This window comes from Muscardinus avellanarius, assembly GCF_963383645.1.
Source record: "Muscardinus avellanarius genome assembly, chromosome: 1".
NCBI lineage: Eukaryota > Metazoa > Chordata > Mammalia > Rodentia > Gliridae > Muscardinus > Muscardinus avellanarius.
Genome location: NC_137786.1, coordinates 173792728 through 173808838, shown reverse-complemented (window position 1 = coordinate 173808838; position 16111 = coordinate 173792728). Strand labels below are relative to the sequence as shown.

Genomic DNA, 16111 nt, shown 5'->3' with positions numbered 1-16111 from the left:
TTTAGCAATGCCACTGGCAATTTAGGGAGCCTTGCTTCAAAATAAAATAATAAACTGGGCATGGTGGCGCATGCTTGTAATTCCAGTACTTGGGAAGCTGAAGACAGAAGGATCGCAGGTTCAAAGCCAGCCTTGACAATTTAGCGAGGCCCTCAACAACTTAGTGAGACCCTGTTTCCAAATAAGAAAGAAAATCGGGCTGGGGTTTAGAAAAGAGGTAGAATGCCTCTGGGTTCAATCCTCAGTGTCACCAAAATTTAAAAAAAAATTAGAATTAATAAATAAAATAGGGCAAGGGGTGTAATTCAGAGGTAGAATGCTCCTGGGTTTGATGCCTGGCTGGCTCTTTCTCACACACACACACTGAATTACTGGAAGTAGCGGTGATGGGCTGTAAAAGCGTCTCTGTAGCTGAATGGTACACTTAAATGCATGTATATAGTGCACGCCGTCCTGGCACAGTTCAAACCTCGGATGGCAGGCTTCCCACCCTGTGCTACATCTCCCGGATTCTCAACCTCAGTTGCCCCATTAATAAAAGCGAGATGGCTGCCAAGATGACATCGAGGTATCTTTCCAGCTAGACGTATGACAGTCTTCTGAGTGCAGAAAGAAAAAGCTCGGGGTCTGCTTTCCAGGCACCAGCCGGGTGGGGGGTGGTGGAGGGAAGGGCTGGAGGTGGGGGCAGCGCTTGCGCAGTGGCCTCCTCCGTGGCTGGCGGGGAGGGGGAGGGCTTGGGCCTGCAGGGCCGACCGTTGCCCTCCCCGCCAGTCCCTCAGGCCAGCCCCAGGCCGGGGTGGGGCGGGGGTGGGGCGGAGCCGGAGGGGCGTGTGGAGGCGGGGCCGCGGACTTCGTCCTCCAGTCCACCAGTCCTCCCGAGCGCCGAGCTGGAGCGGGTCGGGTCAGGCGCGGAGCCATGTCGGCGCCAGCGGGGCTCTGGCCCGAGGCGCTGGCCACCGGCACCGGCACCTCGCTGGGGCTGATGCTGGCCGTCGTGCTGCTGGTGGGGCTGGGCCGCGTGATCGCCCGGCGGCAGCTGCACCGGCCCCTGGCCCACGCCTTCGCCTTGGAGTTTCTAGCCACCTTCCAGCTTTGCTGCTGCACCCACGAGCTGCAGCTGCTGAGCCAGCAGGACACCGCGCACCCCACCTGGACGCTGATGCTCATCTACTTCTTCTCGCTGGTGCATGGCCTGACTCTGGTGGGCACCTCCAGCAACCCGTGCGGCGTGATGATGCAGCTGCTGCTGGGGGGAATGTCTCCCGAGATGGGTGCGATGAGGCTGTTGGCTCAGCTGGTTAGTGCCCTGTGCAGCAGGTACTTCGTGAGCGCGCTGTGGAGCCTGAGTCTGACCAAGTATCACTTCAGTGAGAGGAGCTTGGCTTGCAAGAATCCCATCCATGTCGACTTGTCTAAAGGGTTCGTCACAGAGGCCATCTGCGCCTTTATCTTCCACAGCGCTCTGCTGCACTTCCAGGAAGTCCGAACCAAGCTCCGAATCCACCTGCTGGCTGCACTCATCACCTTTTTGGCCTATGCAGGTTTGTCATTCCCACAAAAACACTTGGCGGGTCTGGTGCCTCTCTGACCTGAGGCTCCAAGCCCTTTACCAAAATACATTTGAAACACCCGCGCCGCTATGATGTAAATATGGGTATCCCTCAGACCTCTCTTTTCTAACCATTTTGCAGCCCATTCTTATCCAACGGGGCCGGTATGTAGATACCATTCAGTGCTTTTTAGAACACTCAGAGAAAGCTGCCGCTTCTGTTCAGATACTGAGATCCTGTTAGATGGCAAAGGCTCAAATATCCTATAAAGGGATTGTTTTAATGTTAGAGAGGAAAGACAGCTTCTCAGTTACCTCTTTTTTTCATGCCAAGATGGTAAAGATCGTTTCTGACACTCTCACTGAAAAATGATCCCTGGTCCAAAAACTTTTTTCCATTTAAAGCACAAAGTACATGATTGGTAGTTAAGAATAGGGAGTAGAAATTCTGTAGTTCTATTTCCTAGTCTTTTTTTCTTCAATTACTTAATCCGTTCTTTCTTTTCTTTCTTTCTATTTCTTTCCTTCCTTCCTTTTCTCCTTTCTTTCTTTCTTTCTTTCTTTCTTTCTTTCTTTCTTTCTTTCTTTCTTTCTTGTACTGAGGATGGAACCCAGGGACATGGCACACCTCCGAGCTACACCTCCAACTGTATATTTTAGTCTTTTAGTTTTGAAACGGTCTGAGTTGCAAAGGGTCTTGCTAAGTAGCTGAGGCTGTCCATGAATCATAATCCCCCACCCCTCCTGAATGCTGGGATTATAAGCATAAGCTACCATGCCCACCCTCTTATTTCTTTAATGACTGATCATGAGTTATAAGTGAACTCATAGTCTATTGAGAAAGATGTGTGTTTTCTTCTTTCCCTCTTTTTTTTTCTTTGCAGTGTCAGGGGCATTCTACATCTATTATACTTTTTTATTTGGAAACAGGGTCTCCCTAAATTGCTGAGGCTGGCTTTGAACCTGTGATCTTCCTGTCTTAGCCTCTCAAATACTAGGATTAAAGGCATGTGCCACCATGCCCAGCAGAATTTTTTTGTGTGGTTTTGTGGGTGGATTGAATCCAAGGGCGGTCTGTCTCTGAGATACATCCCCAGCCCTATTTTATTTTTATTTTGAAACAGGATCTCGCTAGGTTCCCCCCAAACCCCTTTGGCACTAGGGATGGAAGCCAGAGTCATTTTACCTCCAAGCTATAACCCCAGCTTGATTTTCTTATTTGAAAATAAGGTCTCCCTAACTTGCTGAGAGCCTTGCTGAGTTGCAGAGGATGGCCACAAACCTGTGATCCTCCTTTCTCAGCTCCCAAGTACTGGGATTACAAGTGCAAGTTACCATGCCTGGCTAAAATATCAATTTAAGGGATCCAAAACACTGCTTTTTTGTTGAATTGTGGGTACTAATTAATGGAGGAGGAGGAGGAGGAGGAGGAGGAGGAGGAGGAGGATCTCCTCTAGTAGACAGATCACTAGAGCAGTGGTTCTCAGCATTCTCTCTGCATTGGAATCATCTGGGGAGCTTCTAAAATATACCCATTCTGGGCACAGGGATTAAAATTTAACTGCCCTGGAAAGAAGCCTAGGCAGCAGTGTATTTTAAGGCTCCCAGGTGATTCCATTACAAAACCAAGGATGAGAACTACAGCTCTAGGAGTCTAAAACTGCACTAACTCAGTAGCCATTAGCCTCCATGTACTTACTTAGATTTAAAAGTGAATATTGTTCATTAGTTGCCACATTTCAAATGTTCAGTAGTCTCCAGGCTACACTCCCAGACTTATTTTATTTTTGGAAACAGGGTCTCTTAAGCCAGCGTGGCTGGCTTCGAGAACCTGCGCGATCCTCCTGTCTCCGCCTCCCAAGTGCGGGGATTACAAGTGTGCGCCACCACGCCCGGCGTCAGTAGTCATATTAATGTACTTAATTTCTTTTGTGTGTGTGGTACTGGGGATTAAACCCAGAGGCATTCTACCTATGAGCTGTACCCCTAGCCCCATTTCATTTTTTATTTTGAAGCAGGGTCTCCACTGAGTTGCAGAGGACCTCGATAAATCGCTGAGGCTGTCTGCGAACCTGCAATCCTATTGTCTCTGCCTCCCATCTACTGGGATTATAGGTGTGCACCACCATGCCTGGCTCAGAACATACTTTAGCTAGGGGTGACAGTCAGTCTTGAATAATGCTGGAGACTTCAGTAGTAATTGCTGAAATTCACAACCTAAGATGGTTTTCCTTTCATTTCCTTTTCTGCCAGTATAAGAGAGATAAGCATATTCACTGGGTTCCTGTAATAGGCCAAAGGATCTTGCTGAGAAATAGATTAGTTATCTTACTTAATCCTTACAGTAGCTCATGGATGAATACATTAACCCCATTTTAAGTAAAGTAAAGGAAGCCCAGGAGGGAGATGACTTGTCTCAGGTTGCAGTGAGGGAATCAAGGTTCAAAATCAAATTAAAGGCTGGGTGTGGTGGCTTGGTGCTTGGGAGGCTGAGACAGAAGATCACAAGTTCAAGGACAGCCTCAGCACGTAGTGAGACTCTCAGCAACTTAGGAGACCATGTTCCAAAATAAAAATAAAGCCGGGCGTGGTGGCGCAGTCTTGTAATCCCCGCGCTTGGGAGGCGGAGACAGGAGGATCACGCAGGTTCGAAGCCAGCCGCGCGCGCTGGCTTAGGAGACCCTGTTTCCAAATAAAAATGTAAAAATAGGTCTGGGAGTGTAGCCCAGAGGTAGAAGGGCTTCCAGGAACCCCAGTACCACCAAAAAAAAAAAATAAAAAAAAAATAAATAAAAATAAAATAGGGCTGGGGGTGTAGTTCAGAAGTATAATGCCCCTGGGTTCAATCTTCAGTAACACACACACACACACACACACACACACACACACACACACCCCCTACATGTAGGGGCTGGGGTGTAGCTCAGAGGCAGAGGTAGAATGTCCCTGAGTTCAATCCCTAGCATAAAACACACACACAGACCAACATAACAGGAACAGTAATGTTCACAACAGCAGTGGCAAGTGCAGTGCTTGGGAGTGCACACTTTGAGAGTATTTGCCCAGCACTGTCCAAGGGGTAGAGACAGAATCTGGGGCATGGGGCAAAGAGTCTTGTCATTACTGAGGCATTTTCAATGCTAGGCAGTGCTGTTAGTGGTGTTTTATGAGACTGATGATGGTGTTTGTTTTCACTACATGCTTACCAAGTAGCTTCTAATGACAGATTTGGCTTTCCAGGAAATGGGTGCCCTGGAGAGGGAAGACAAATATTCTGGTTACTGTGAAGGGCTGGTTAGTACACTATAAATTAGTAAAATGACTTTCTGGCTTATATATGAGTCTTAAGTGATTTTAACTAGTATCCTGTCATAGAGAATTTGATTCCTCTTAGGAATACTGAGAAACACTAATCCTTGGTTATGGTGATTTTGTTAAGTCACACTGTCCTCTAAGACTCCTGGTGGCAGGCCAGCTAGCTCTCCCCAGGGATTCCTCTCCTTTAGCATATGGTTATGTCATCTCCCCTTCAAATGCTAGTAAGTAGTAACTTGTTTGCCAAAGCCACATTCTAATAGTTCTGTGCTTAATGATTCATTGTATGTATGTATGTATGTATGTATGTATGTATATGTACATACGTATTTATTTTTATTTTTGCGGTACTGGGGATGGAATCCAGGGGAGTTCTACCTCCAAGCTACACTCCCAGTCCTATTTTTTATTCTTTATTATGAAACAGGGTCTCACTGAGTTGCAAAGAGCCTCACTAAGTAGCTGAGGCTCCCTGCAACTTAGTGAGACCCTGTTTCAAAATAAAGAATAAAAAACAGGGCAGGGGGTGTAGCTCGGAGATCAAATGCCCCTGGGTTAAATCCCCAGACCCTCAAAAAAAAACCCCAAAACTGAAAACATGCAAGTGCCTTTGACTATCATCCTTCATGTCTGTCCCCATCCCCTTTCTCTCTCTCTTTTTTTCTTGTGGTTCTGGGGATGGAACCCAGGGGCATTTTACTCCAAGCTACACTCCCAGCCCATTTTTTATTCTTTACTTCGACACAGGGTCTCACTGAGTTGCAGAGGGCCTCACTGAGTACCTGAGGCTGTCTGCAAACCAAGATCCTCCTGTCTCAGCCTCCCAAATGCTGGGATTACAAGCGTGCGCCACCACGCCCGGCATTCCCTATCCCCTTTCTGCCTACTCTTTTCCCACCAGGTAATCCACCTGTGTGATATGTGTGTGTTGTCCTTCCAAAGTCTTTAAAGTGCATTAGTATAGATATTACCCTATGAAACTACATATTATTACATGTTCGTGTTCATGTTAGCATAAAAATATGGCATTTTCTGCAGTCTGCTTTTTGGGGTGGTATTCATTGATTTATCTTGGAGGTCTGTTAGTGAAGGATTCTTCTCATTTCAAAATACTGCATGATATTCCAAAGTAATAACAAACCCAGCCATTTTTCTGAATGTTGATTTAGGTCTTTCAAGGTCTTTGCCACTATAAATAACCTTGTATACATGTTCTTATAAGTATGTGCTTCTAGGTACGTAATTCTAAACTAAGGAGGATTTTGCCCTCGGGGAACATCTGGCAGTATCTGGAGACATTTTTGGTTGTTAAAATGTTGAGAGAAGGGTGTGCTACTGGCATCTAAAGGGAAGGAGCTAGGGCTGCCACTAAACATCCTATAGCACACAGGATAGACCCTCAAAGCAACTAGTTACCCAGTAAAACAGCAAAGCTACTGCCACCCTTGGGGCTTTTGTTAACACAAACCCCACACATGATGTGTATTTCTGTCACTTATAACTACCGCTATGTAATAAACCACCCAAACTTAAAATAGCAATTTCTCAAGTTGTATGGGCTAGATGGGCAAGCCCCTAGACCATCCATGGAGCTGCGTTCACTGGACAGGGCTGGCAGAGCCGAGCACCCTCACTCATGGAACTCACCTGGGTGCCCACTTCTCCTTAATGCCTCTCGCCCTCCAGCAGCCTGATTACTTCTTTCTTACTTCTATGGTCAGGGCATCGTTCCAAGTCAACAAAGTGGAAGCTGATGGATTTATTGACACCTGAACCTAGAATTTACACAGTGTCACTCCTGCTGCATTCAGAACTCAGTGCCACTTCTGCAACACTCTGTTGACCTAGGTTGCAAAACCAACCCATATTCAGGAGAGGGGAAATAGACTTACCTTCTAGTGGGAATAGCAAGTCCCACTGAACAGACCCGGCAATGTTTAGATTACAGATCAAAGGGAAGTGAAGCAGTTTATGTTTTAAGATGGTGGAACACTGACATAACTTTTTTTTTGGCGGTACTAGGGATTGAACCCAGAGGCATTTTACCTCCAAGCTATACCCCTAGCTCTACTTTTTATTCTTTTTTTTGAAACAGGGTCTCACTAAGTAGCAGAGGGCCTCACTAAGTAGCTGAGGTTGGCTGAGAACCTGTGATCCTCCTGTCCCAGCCTCCCAGGTACCGGGATTACAAGCATTAGCCACCATGCCCGGCTGACCTAACTTTTGTCTTAGCCCTAAGGGAAAGTCTTCAGTATACCATGGTCAACAGAACCAAAGTAATTACTAGGGCATAGATTCAGTCCACTTCATCTGACAAATGCCTTACGAAGTCACAGGTCACATATTATCACAACTCACATTCTGAGGTATGATTTGAATCTTCCTGTGAGTTTCGTACATTAGGAAAAGTCTTAGCCATCTAGTTCCTCAATAGCTTCATCTGAACAGTGTCATTATTCTCAGCCTGTCAAGTGTGAAATATCACTGGTGAAATCTTAAGAAAGGGCCACTTCCCAAATTTACTTACTGGATTTTAAGAAGACAATTAACAAGCAATAGTGGTGCATGTTAGTCTAAAGTTTTTTTAATTTTTTAAATTTTGCGGGTCTAGGGATGGAACCCAGTGGCATTTGACCTCTGCCCAGTATAAAGTTTATCTCTGTGGCTGAGGGACCCAGAGAGGCACTGTGTGCCTAAGCTTCCATCTGGAGGAGCTACCAGCAAAGTCACTGTCCTACAGATGCTCTTGGGGTGTACTCTGAAAAACACAGCACTGCTCCAGTGAGTAGTGGACAGTCATCAGTCCTCTGCCTTCCTTACTTGCTATGTGGCCCAAACTAGGCCCCACGCAAGTTACAATGGATCTACGTAGAGCTGGAACATGAATCCTGAAAAACAGCGAACAGTTAAGATTTGTGCTTATCTTTCATGAATGACAGTCACTTCCTTTTCTTTGATTTTTTTTTTTTTAAAACCCACTTTACCGAAGCCGGGCGTGATGGCGCACGCTTGTAATCCCCGCGCTTGGGAGGCAGAGACAGGAGGATCGCGCAGGTTCGAAGCCAGCCCCGCCCGCTGGCTTAGGAGACCCTGTTTCCAAATAAAAAAAGTATAAAAAATAGGTCTGGGAGTGTAGCCCGGAGGTAGAAGGGCTTCCAGGAACCCCAGTACCATCAAAAAAAAAAAAAAATAAAAAAAAAAATAAATAAATAAATAAAACCCACTTTACCGAGCTGTACCATTCAGAGTCACTTCTTAAGGACTCTGCTGATGAGTAAAAATGGAACCAATGATAATGCTCTGGTCTATTTTACTTTTTTTTTCTTTTGTAGTACTGGGGATTAAGCCCAGGGGGATTCTAACTCTCAGCTACATAACCAGTCCTATTTTATTTTCTAGTTTGAAGCTAAGTTGCAGAGTGCTTCGCTAAGTTGATGAGGCTGGCCTCCCATGTACTGGGATTACAAACCGGTACCACCATACCGGGCCCATTTTACTTTTTGTTTTCAATCCAAAGGTATGCTTATGTCCAGGGACAGATTTTGGGGTTTTATATCCATTTTGGCTATTATTTCAGCTTAATTATTCATTCATTCAAATTGATGAATGTTAATGGAAGTCTAATCCCCTACTTCATAAAATTATAGGAATTTATAATAATAGAGCACATTAACTTTTTTTTTGGTGTGTAGTAATGGGGATTGAGATCCAGGGCATTCAACCTCCGAGCTACACCCCCTGCCCTATTTTTTATTCTTTATTTTGAAACAGGGTCTCACTAAGTTGGAAATAGTTGTGATGAGAGCATGTGAACCGCGATCCTCCCGTCTCAGCCTCCCAAATGCTGGGATTAGAAGCGTGTGCCACCACACCCGGCTTTCATCTTTCTTTTTGTTCCTGGAATATTATGATCTGTAATATGCCAGGTGATTTTGCAGAGGAAGGTCAATATTTAAATATCTAAAAGTTAAGCCGGGCGTTGTGGCGCACGCTTGTAATCCCACCATTTGGGAGGTTGAGACAGGAGGATCGTGGTTTGCAGACAGCCTCAGCTACTTAGGCCCTCCGCAATTCAGTGAAATCCTACTTCAAAATTAAAGAATAAAAAATAGGGCTGGGGGGTTAGCTTGTAGGTAGAATGCCCCTGGGTTCCAACCACAGTGCTGCAAAAAAAGGGGGGGCTGGGAGTGTAACTTGGAGGTAGAATGTCCCTGGGTTCTATCCCCGGTACCGCAAAATGAAATAAAAGTTATACTTAATAACCAATTCATTTTAGATGTAAACTATATTGTTTGGAATCACTCTGTTTAAAATGTCTTACAGGAGGAAGTCTAACAGGAGCACTGTTTAATCCAGCTCTGGCACTTTCACTTCATTTCATGTGTTTTGAGGGAGCCTTTTCTCAATTTTTTACAGTATATTGGCTGGCTCCTTTGTTAGGTAAGCGTATTTTTACTTACTATGTCTAAGTGATAAGGATATTTTAAAATATGTTATGGGCTGGGCATGGTGGTGCACACTTGTAATCCCAGCATTTGGGAGGCTGAGACGGGAGAATCGCGGTTCATGGACAGCCTCAGCTACTTAGTGAGGCCCTCCGCAATTAAGCGAGACCCTGTTTCAAAGTAAAGGATAAAAAATAGGGCAGGGAGCTGGGCGTGGTGGCGCATGCTTGTAATCCTCGTGCTTGGGAGGCTGAGACTGGAGGATCGCGCAGGTTCAAAGCCAGCCTCAGCTGGCTTAAGAGATCCTGTTTCCAAATAAAATATAAAATAGGTCTGGGAGTGTAGCCCAGAGGTAGAAGGCCCCTGGGTTCTATCCCCAGTGCCACACACACACACACACACACACACACACACACACACACACACGGCAGGGGTGTAGCCCGGAGGTCGAATGCTCTTGGGTTTCATCCCCAGATCCACAAAACAAATTAATAATAAATAAAATATGTTATGGGAAGTTACTGTAACATGTCAATTTCCCAAACCAGAGTTGGCACAAAAAAGGAAAATGAACAAAGTACTTAACATGCCTGAAATAGCATTTGTTTTGTGTGGTATCCTTCATTTCTATCAGGGTGCCACCAGGCCTGACCCGTGGACAGCTCTGTGCCCCTGGGTGTTGAGGAAGCGCTGCCCTTACAGGGGAGCAAACGGTACCCAGTGCCCTGGCTTTCTCAGCACGGCAGGAAGGGAGCCAGGACGAGAGCAGCTTTTGGACAAATAAAAACAAAAGGACACAGTGTTTTTAAGGAGGCCTGGATTGGAGCCTGCCAAAGGGTTAGGCCGATGCTGGGGCATCGGAGCCTGCCGTGAGGCAAGGCCGGTGCTGGGGCCTCCGAGGCTGGGATTGGAGCCAGCTGAGGGGTTAGGCCAGTGTTGGGGCCAGCGAGGCCAGAATCGGGGCCTCCCATGAGGCAAGGCTGCTGCTTGAGCCAGCTAGATCTGATCAGTCCACCGGGTAACCAGGCCACAACTGGGACTGTCAAGAGTGGGATTGGTATTTGCAACGCGACATGCACAGAGAAATATCGCAGAAAACAAAACCAGATGCTTCCCCTAATCAGCAATAACTAGGAGGAAACGGGCAACAGGAAGTGGTCGAGCTATAGAAAGGGCCCTATAGTGAAGCAATTAAGGTGACCAATCAGAGGGTATGGAATAGGGGAGGATGGAGCCTCTTTAAAAAGCAGGAGGTACATAAACGTATGTATCAAAGTTAATCACTAAACAAGCATGGGATCGAGGGAGGGGGAGGGAATAGGATGGGGGCTGGATGAGGGCTAATTGGATGATGTGTGCTTGTATATCCTCAAGTCTTATATTCCAATGTGATGTATGATTACAATGCACCAATAAAAATAAATTTAAAAAAAATAAAAAAAGTAAAAAAATAAAAAGAAAAATATGACAATATTAGATTAACCTTAACTTACCACCAATTATAATTATTTTGTTTTTATTTTTCCCTATTTTGTCTTTTAGGTACACTGTTGATGATTTTGATGTTCAGCTTTTTCCTTCCATGGCTGCATAACAATAATTCAATTAATAAAAAGGAATAATTATTTCAAAAGACTCAAACTAAGTCACAGGACAGTCAAGCTGGGTGTGATAAGGATTTTATCACTCCATATCCAGAACCCTAGCGACATTGGATTCGTTACTGTTTTAACTTCTTTTGAGGAAGCCTTAAAGTTTTATCACTGGGACTTAAACAAATTACTGTGAAAATGAGGTATCTTGTATTTCTCAGTTAAGACTTGCTATTTTGAGTGATGTATTAAATGCTGCTAGAAAAGACTCATTCATTAAACCTCACAACAACCTCGAGTCATAATTGTTAACTGTGATGAAAAATCAAATGAGACAAGGTTGAGAAGGGCAGGGCAGGTGATGGCAGGAGCGAGGACACCGTATCAGGTGTCACCTGAAGGAACAGGACTCCCCAGCCAAGTACAAGCAGCCTATCTTACACAACTGGAGAGAGAATACTTGTCAGGTACTACCTCACATAGTGATACCATCAGTGGTGCCATCTTTCAATAGGAAAGTTGCTTTTGGAAGTAGATTGTATGACCACTCAAGTTCAAGAGGCTTCCTAAAATTGAAATGTATTCAAATATCTAAATATAGTTTCTCTAGCCGGGTGTGGTGGTGCACACCTATGATTCCAGTACTTGGGAGGCTGAGATAGGATTGCAAGTTTGAGGCCAGAATCAGCAATTTAGGAAGAAACTGTTTCAAAATAAAATAGGGCCTGAGGGTTTAGCTCAGAGGTAGAACGAACCTGGGTTCAATCCCCAAAACTCCTTCCCCATCACACAAACAGTAAAGGACTATACATTATGATAACTTGTATATAATCCTTCACCTTTATTAATACTGAGGAAGATCCTAACAGAATCTCAAAATACATAATTCTAAAATTTACACAAGCTTACTGAAAAATATAAATATCAAACAAACTGATCTGAGACAGAAATCCAGAAGCATGCATATATTTGTGTGTGGGGGGGTACTGGGGACTGAACCCCAGAGGCATTCTACCTCTGAGCTATATCTCCCTACCCTATTTATTATTATTATTGTACCTCCGAGCTATATTCCCCAGCCCTATTTTATCCATTATTATTAGTGTTGTTGTTTTTGTGGTGCTGGGAATTGAACCCAGGGGCTACCTTAGGATTCTAACTTGCAGCTACACCCCCATCCCTATTTTTTATTCCTTATTGTGAAGGGCTTCACTTAAGTAACTCAAGCTGGCCTCAAACCTGCAATCCCATCTCAGTCTCCCAAGTACTGGAATTTTAAGTGTGTACCACCAGGCCCAGCTCCTCAGCCCAATTTTAGTTTTTATTCGAAAACAGGGTCTCAGAAGGTTGCTGAGAGCCTTGCTAAGTTGCTGAGGCTGGTTTTGAACATGTGATCTTCCTGTCTCAGCCTCCCAAGTACTGGGATTACAAGTGTGCGCCACCACACCCAGACAGAGGATCATATTTTAATATTTTAATCAATTGTGCCCACACGCCTGTGTGTTACTGGGGAATGAACAGGAAGTCTACCTCCAAGGTACTCCCCCAGCCTTTAAAAAACTTTTTTTTTTGTACTGAGGATTGAACTCAGAGATTCTACCCCTGAGGTATATCCCCAGCCCTTTTTTTTTGAAACAAGGTTTCACTAAGTTGTGGAGTTTGGCCATGAACCTGCAATCCTCCCACCTCAGCCTCCCAAGTACTGAAATGGTGCCAACACCATGCCCAGCTATACAAAAAAAAATTATATATATATATTTTTTTTGTAATGGGGATTGAAACTAGGGGCATTCTATCTGAGTTATAGTCCCATTCCTTTTTATTAATTTTCTGTGGGGCTGGGGATTGGATCCAGGAGTGTTCTACCTCTGAACTACACTCCCAGTCCTATTTTTATTTTGAAATATAGTCTCACTAAGTTGCTAACAACCTCACTATGTTGCCGAGACTGTCCTTGAACCTGCAATCCTCCTTTCGCAAGCTCCCAAGTACTGAGATTATTGGCATGTGCCACCAGACTCATTCCTTGTTTTGAAACACAGTCCCGTTAGGTTACTGAAAGTCTCGCTATGCTACTGAGGCTTTTCTTGAATCTGTGATACTTGTGTGTGCCATCACACCTGGTATGCCGCCATACTTAGCTATGAATTTTATTTTTCAATAGTCTGATTTGATCTTTTTTCTCAATGCTTTACACATAACTTTATCCCTCTCTATAACTCAATTTCCTCATCTTTAGAGTGGAATAGTAAACATATCTACATTTCCACAAGGTAGTCATATTATAATGTATAATATATGTAAAAGACTTAAGGATGGTGACTGGTACAGAAGTCTCAGAATATTTTGGTTTCCATTTCCAAGTTGCTCTTTCACTCGTTTATAAGATTTAGAATTTCTGAGAATCTGGTTAAAAAAGGAAAATTAAGTGGGGATGGTGGCATTCACCTGTAATCCCAGTACATGAGAGGCAAAGACAGGAGGACTGCAGGTTTGAAACCAGCCTTAGCAACTTAGGTTCTCAGCAACCTAGCAAGACCCTGTGTCAAAACCTAAAATAAGCCAGGCATGGTGGCACACACTTGTAATCCCAACATTAGGGAGGCTGAGACAGGAGGATCACGGTTCACAGCCAGCCTCAGCTATTTAGTGAGACACTTTGCAACTCAGTGAGACCCTGTTTCAAAATACAGAAAAAAAATAGGGCTCAGGGTATAGCTCGAAGGTAGAATGTCCCTGGGCTCCAACCCCAGTACCACAAAAGGAAAACAAAACAAAACAAAACCCTAAAATAAAAGGGCTGGGGGTGTAGCTTGGAGGTAGAATGCCCCAGAGTTCAATCTCCAGTACAAAAAAAAAAAAAAAAAAAGGGAAAAATTAGGGGTTTTGTATTCTTTAGTACTAGGGATTGAACCTAGGAGCATTCTTCCACTAGCTATATCCTTCAACCCTTTTTATTTATTCATTTTTTTTTTGGTGGTACTAGAGTTCTTGGAAGCCCTTCTACCTCCAGGCTACACTCCCAGACCTATTTTTACATTTTTATTTGGAAACAGGGTCTCCTAAGCCAGCGCGCGTGGCTGGCTTCGAACCTGCGCTATCCTCCTGTCTCTGCCTCCCACGCACGGGGATTACAAGCGTGCGCCACCACGCCCGGCCAGCCCTTTTTATTTTGAAATATGGTCTCCTTAACTTACTGTGCACTGGTCTCAAACCTGTGATCCTCCTGTCTTAGCTTTCGAAGTACCAGGATTATTGGCATGTGCTACCACACCAGACTAGAAAATTAGTTTTCTTTGGTTTGCCTTGAAAATGAGGAAAATCAAATGAAAGTAATGAAAAGAACATTAGGCTGAGGGGTAAAAAAAACTAACATTTAGTCACTAACTAGCAAAGTGACTGGCTCTGAATAGCTTGTTTAACCTTATTTTTAAGGCTATATGTTAAAAATGGTATCTAAAGTATAGGCAAAAATATGGCTGATTAAATGATATTTGTAAAAAACTTTGAACTGATAAATATAAGAAATTACTCCCAACCCAAGGAGAAGCAGCAGACCTTGAATAAAATGTTTTAAATTGTCTTATTAAATGCTTGTTAGGAGTTTTAACTATCCATTTTCTTACTAATCTTGTGTTCATGTCAACGTTTTTTAAAATTTAATATTAAATTTCTTTCCCCTCCCCTCCCCTCCCTCCTTCCTTCCCTCCCTCCCTCCCTTCCTTCCTTCCTTTTTTGGTGGTACTGGGGGTGGAACCCAGAGGCTTTCTACCTCCGGGCTATACTCCCAGGTCTATTTTATATTTTATTTGGAAACAGGGTCTCAATACGTTGCTGAGAGCCTCACTAAGTAGTGGAGGCTGGCTTTGATCCTCCTGTCTCAGTCTCCCAAGCGCAGGGATTACAAGCGTGCGCCACCACACCTGGCTCTCTCTTTCTCTTCTCTCTCTTTCTTTTGTGGTGCTGGAATCAAACCCAGGGCCTCATGCATGCTAGGTAGGCAAGCACTCTACTACTGAGCTACATCCCTATACCAGGATCACAATTTGTTGGCAATATTTACTTTTTTTAAAAATTTCTCACTTAATGGTTTTAGTCAAGAACAAGAGCACGATAATATAGAAAACCTAGATTTATTTGTTAAGCAATTACAAAGACAAAACAATTATGATCCAAAGTACTTTGAGGACTTAATTTCGGTTCACTTGTTCTAAGAGGATGAAGGGAAAGGATGTAACCTAGGAGCCTTGACAGAGCAGACTGGTGAGCTGGGGCGGGAGGAGCAGGAGCCAGCCAGGAGCACTGTGTCAGTGGGAGACCTGTGCTGGTATGTCTTCTAAGAGGTACCTAGAGAGGCCGAATTAATTAATCTGGGTCCCAAATTAGTACAAGACTCTTGTCCCTGTGGAAAATGAGAGAAGCTGATCCCTCTGAGATCTCTGCCTTTTCTTTCTTTCGCTCAGGGTGTCCTTTCCCTGAAAGAAAGAGGCTCCCAACAGGCATCAAGGCTTCAGCCTTCCCTCTCCACCTGGTCTACCCCACCCCATGCTCCGGTGCACTTTCACCACGCAGGCCTCCTAATGCACAGTTGAGGCACACAGCAAGGGCAGGAGCTACAGGCCTACTCAGAGGATACCTAGACACAGAAACTTTTGGGTAAAAGATAAACTACTATTATCCCCTTGGTTAAGTTAATTCACCTTTGTTAATAAAGGTCATAGTTTCTTCTGCTGGTGACAACTCACTGTCTCAGTATTGTCTGTCTTGAGAAAGAACTGGTTCAAGTGAGTTTTGGAGGAGGAAGACTTTCATCAACCCCACTCCAGAGAACAGAGGTACCAGGTTCTCTCCTACAGTTATGAGCAGAATCTGAAAAACAGAAGGTTGACAGCGTTCACAATAACAGCTCTCACTTATCAAATGCCTTGTCAGACGTGCCTAAGGGACATAAAGGTCTCCATCCCTGCAACAATCCTGCCACGTCGTTATTATCACTCCAGTTTACAGATGAGAAAATTGAGGGTTACACAAGTCATATACCCAGTCCAGAAGCACACAGTGAACAGAGTGGACACTCCACCAGTCATGTGCGTCCCTTCACCCCGCCGCATGCACTGAGAGGTCTGAATTCCATGATCAGGAAATCAATGGGTGCATAAACACGCTATTCTTTGTTCATTCTTTAAAGGCTGATACAACCTTAAATGGTT

At 44.4% G+C, this 16111-nt stretch overlaps 1 protein-coding gene across 1 annotated transcript; it reads left to right on the top strand.

Annotated features, from left to right (window-relative positions):
* Positions 1–916: 916 nt before the first annotated feature.
* AQP11 (aquaporin 11) lies at positions 917–10931 on the top strand (the record flags this gene model as incomplete). The annotated part of the gene is made up of 3 exons (XM_080689253.1): positions 917–1541; positions 9188–9304; positions 10852–10931. The coding sequence occupies 3 exons, from the start codon at positions 917–919 to the stop codon at positions 10929–10931; spliced, it is 822 nt and encodes a 273-aa protein (XP_080545379.1).
* Between the last annotated feature and the right edge of the window lie 5180 nt (positions 10932–16111).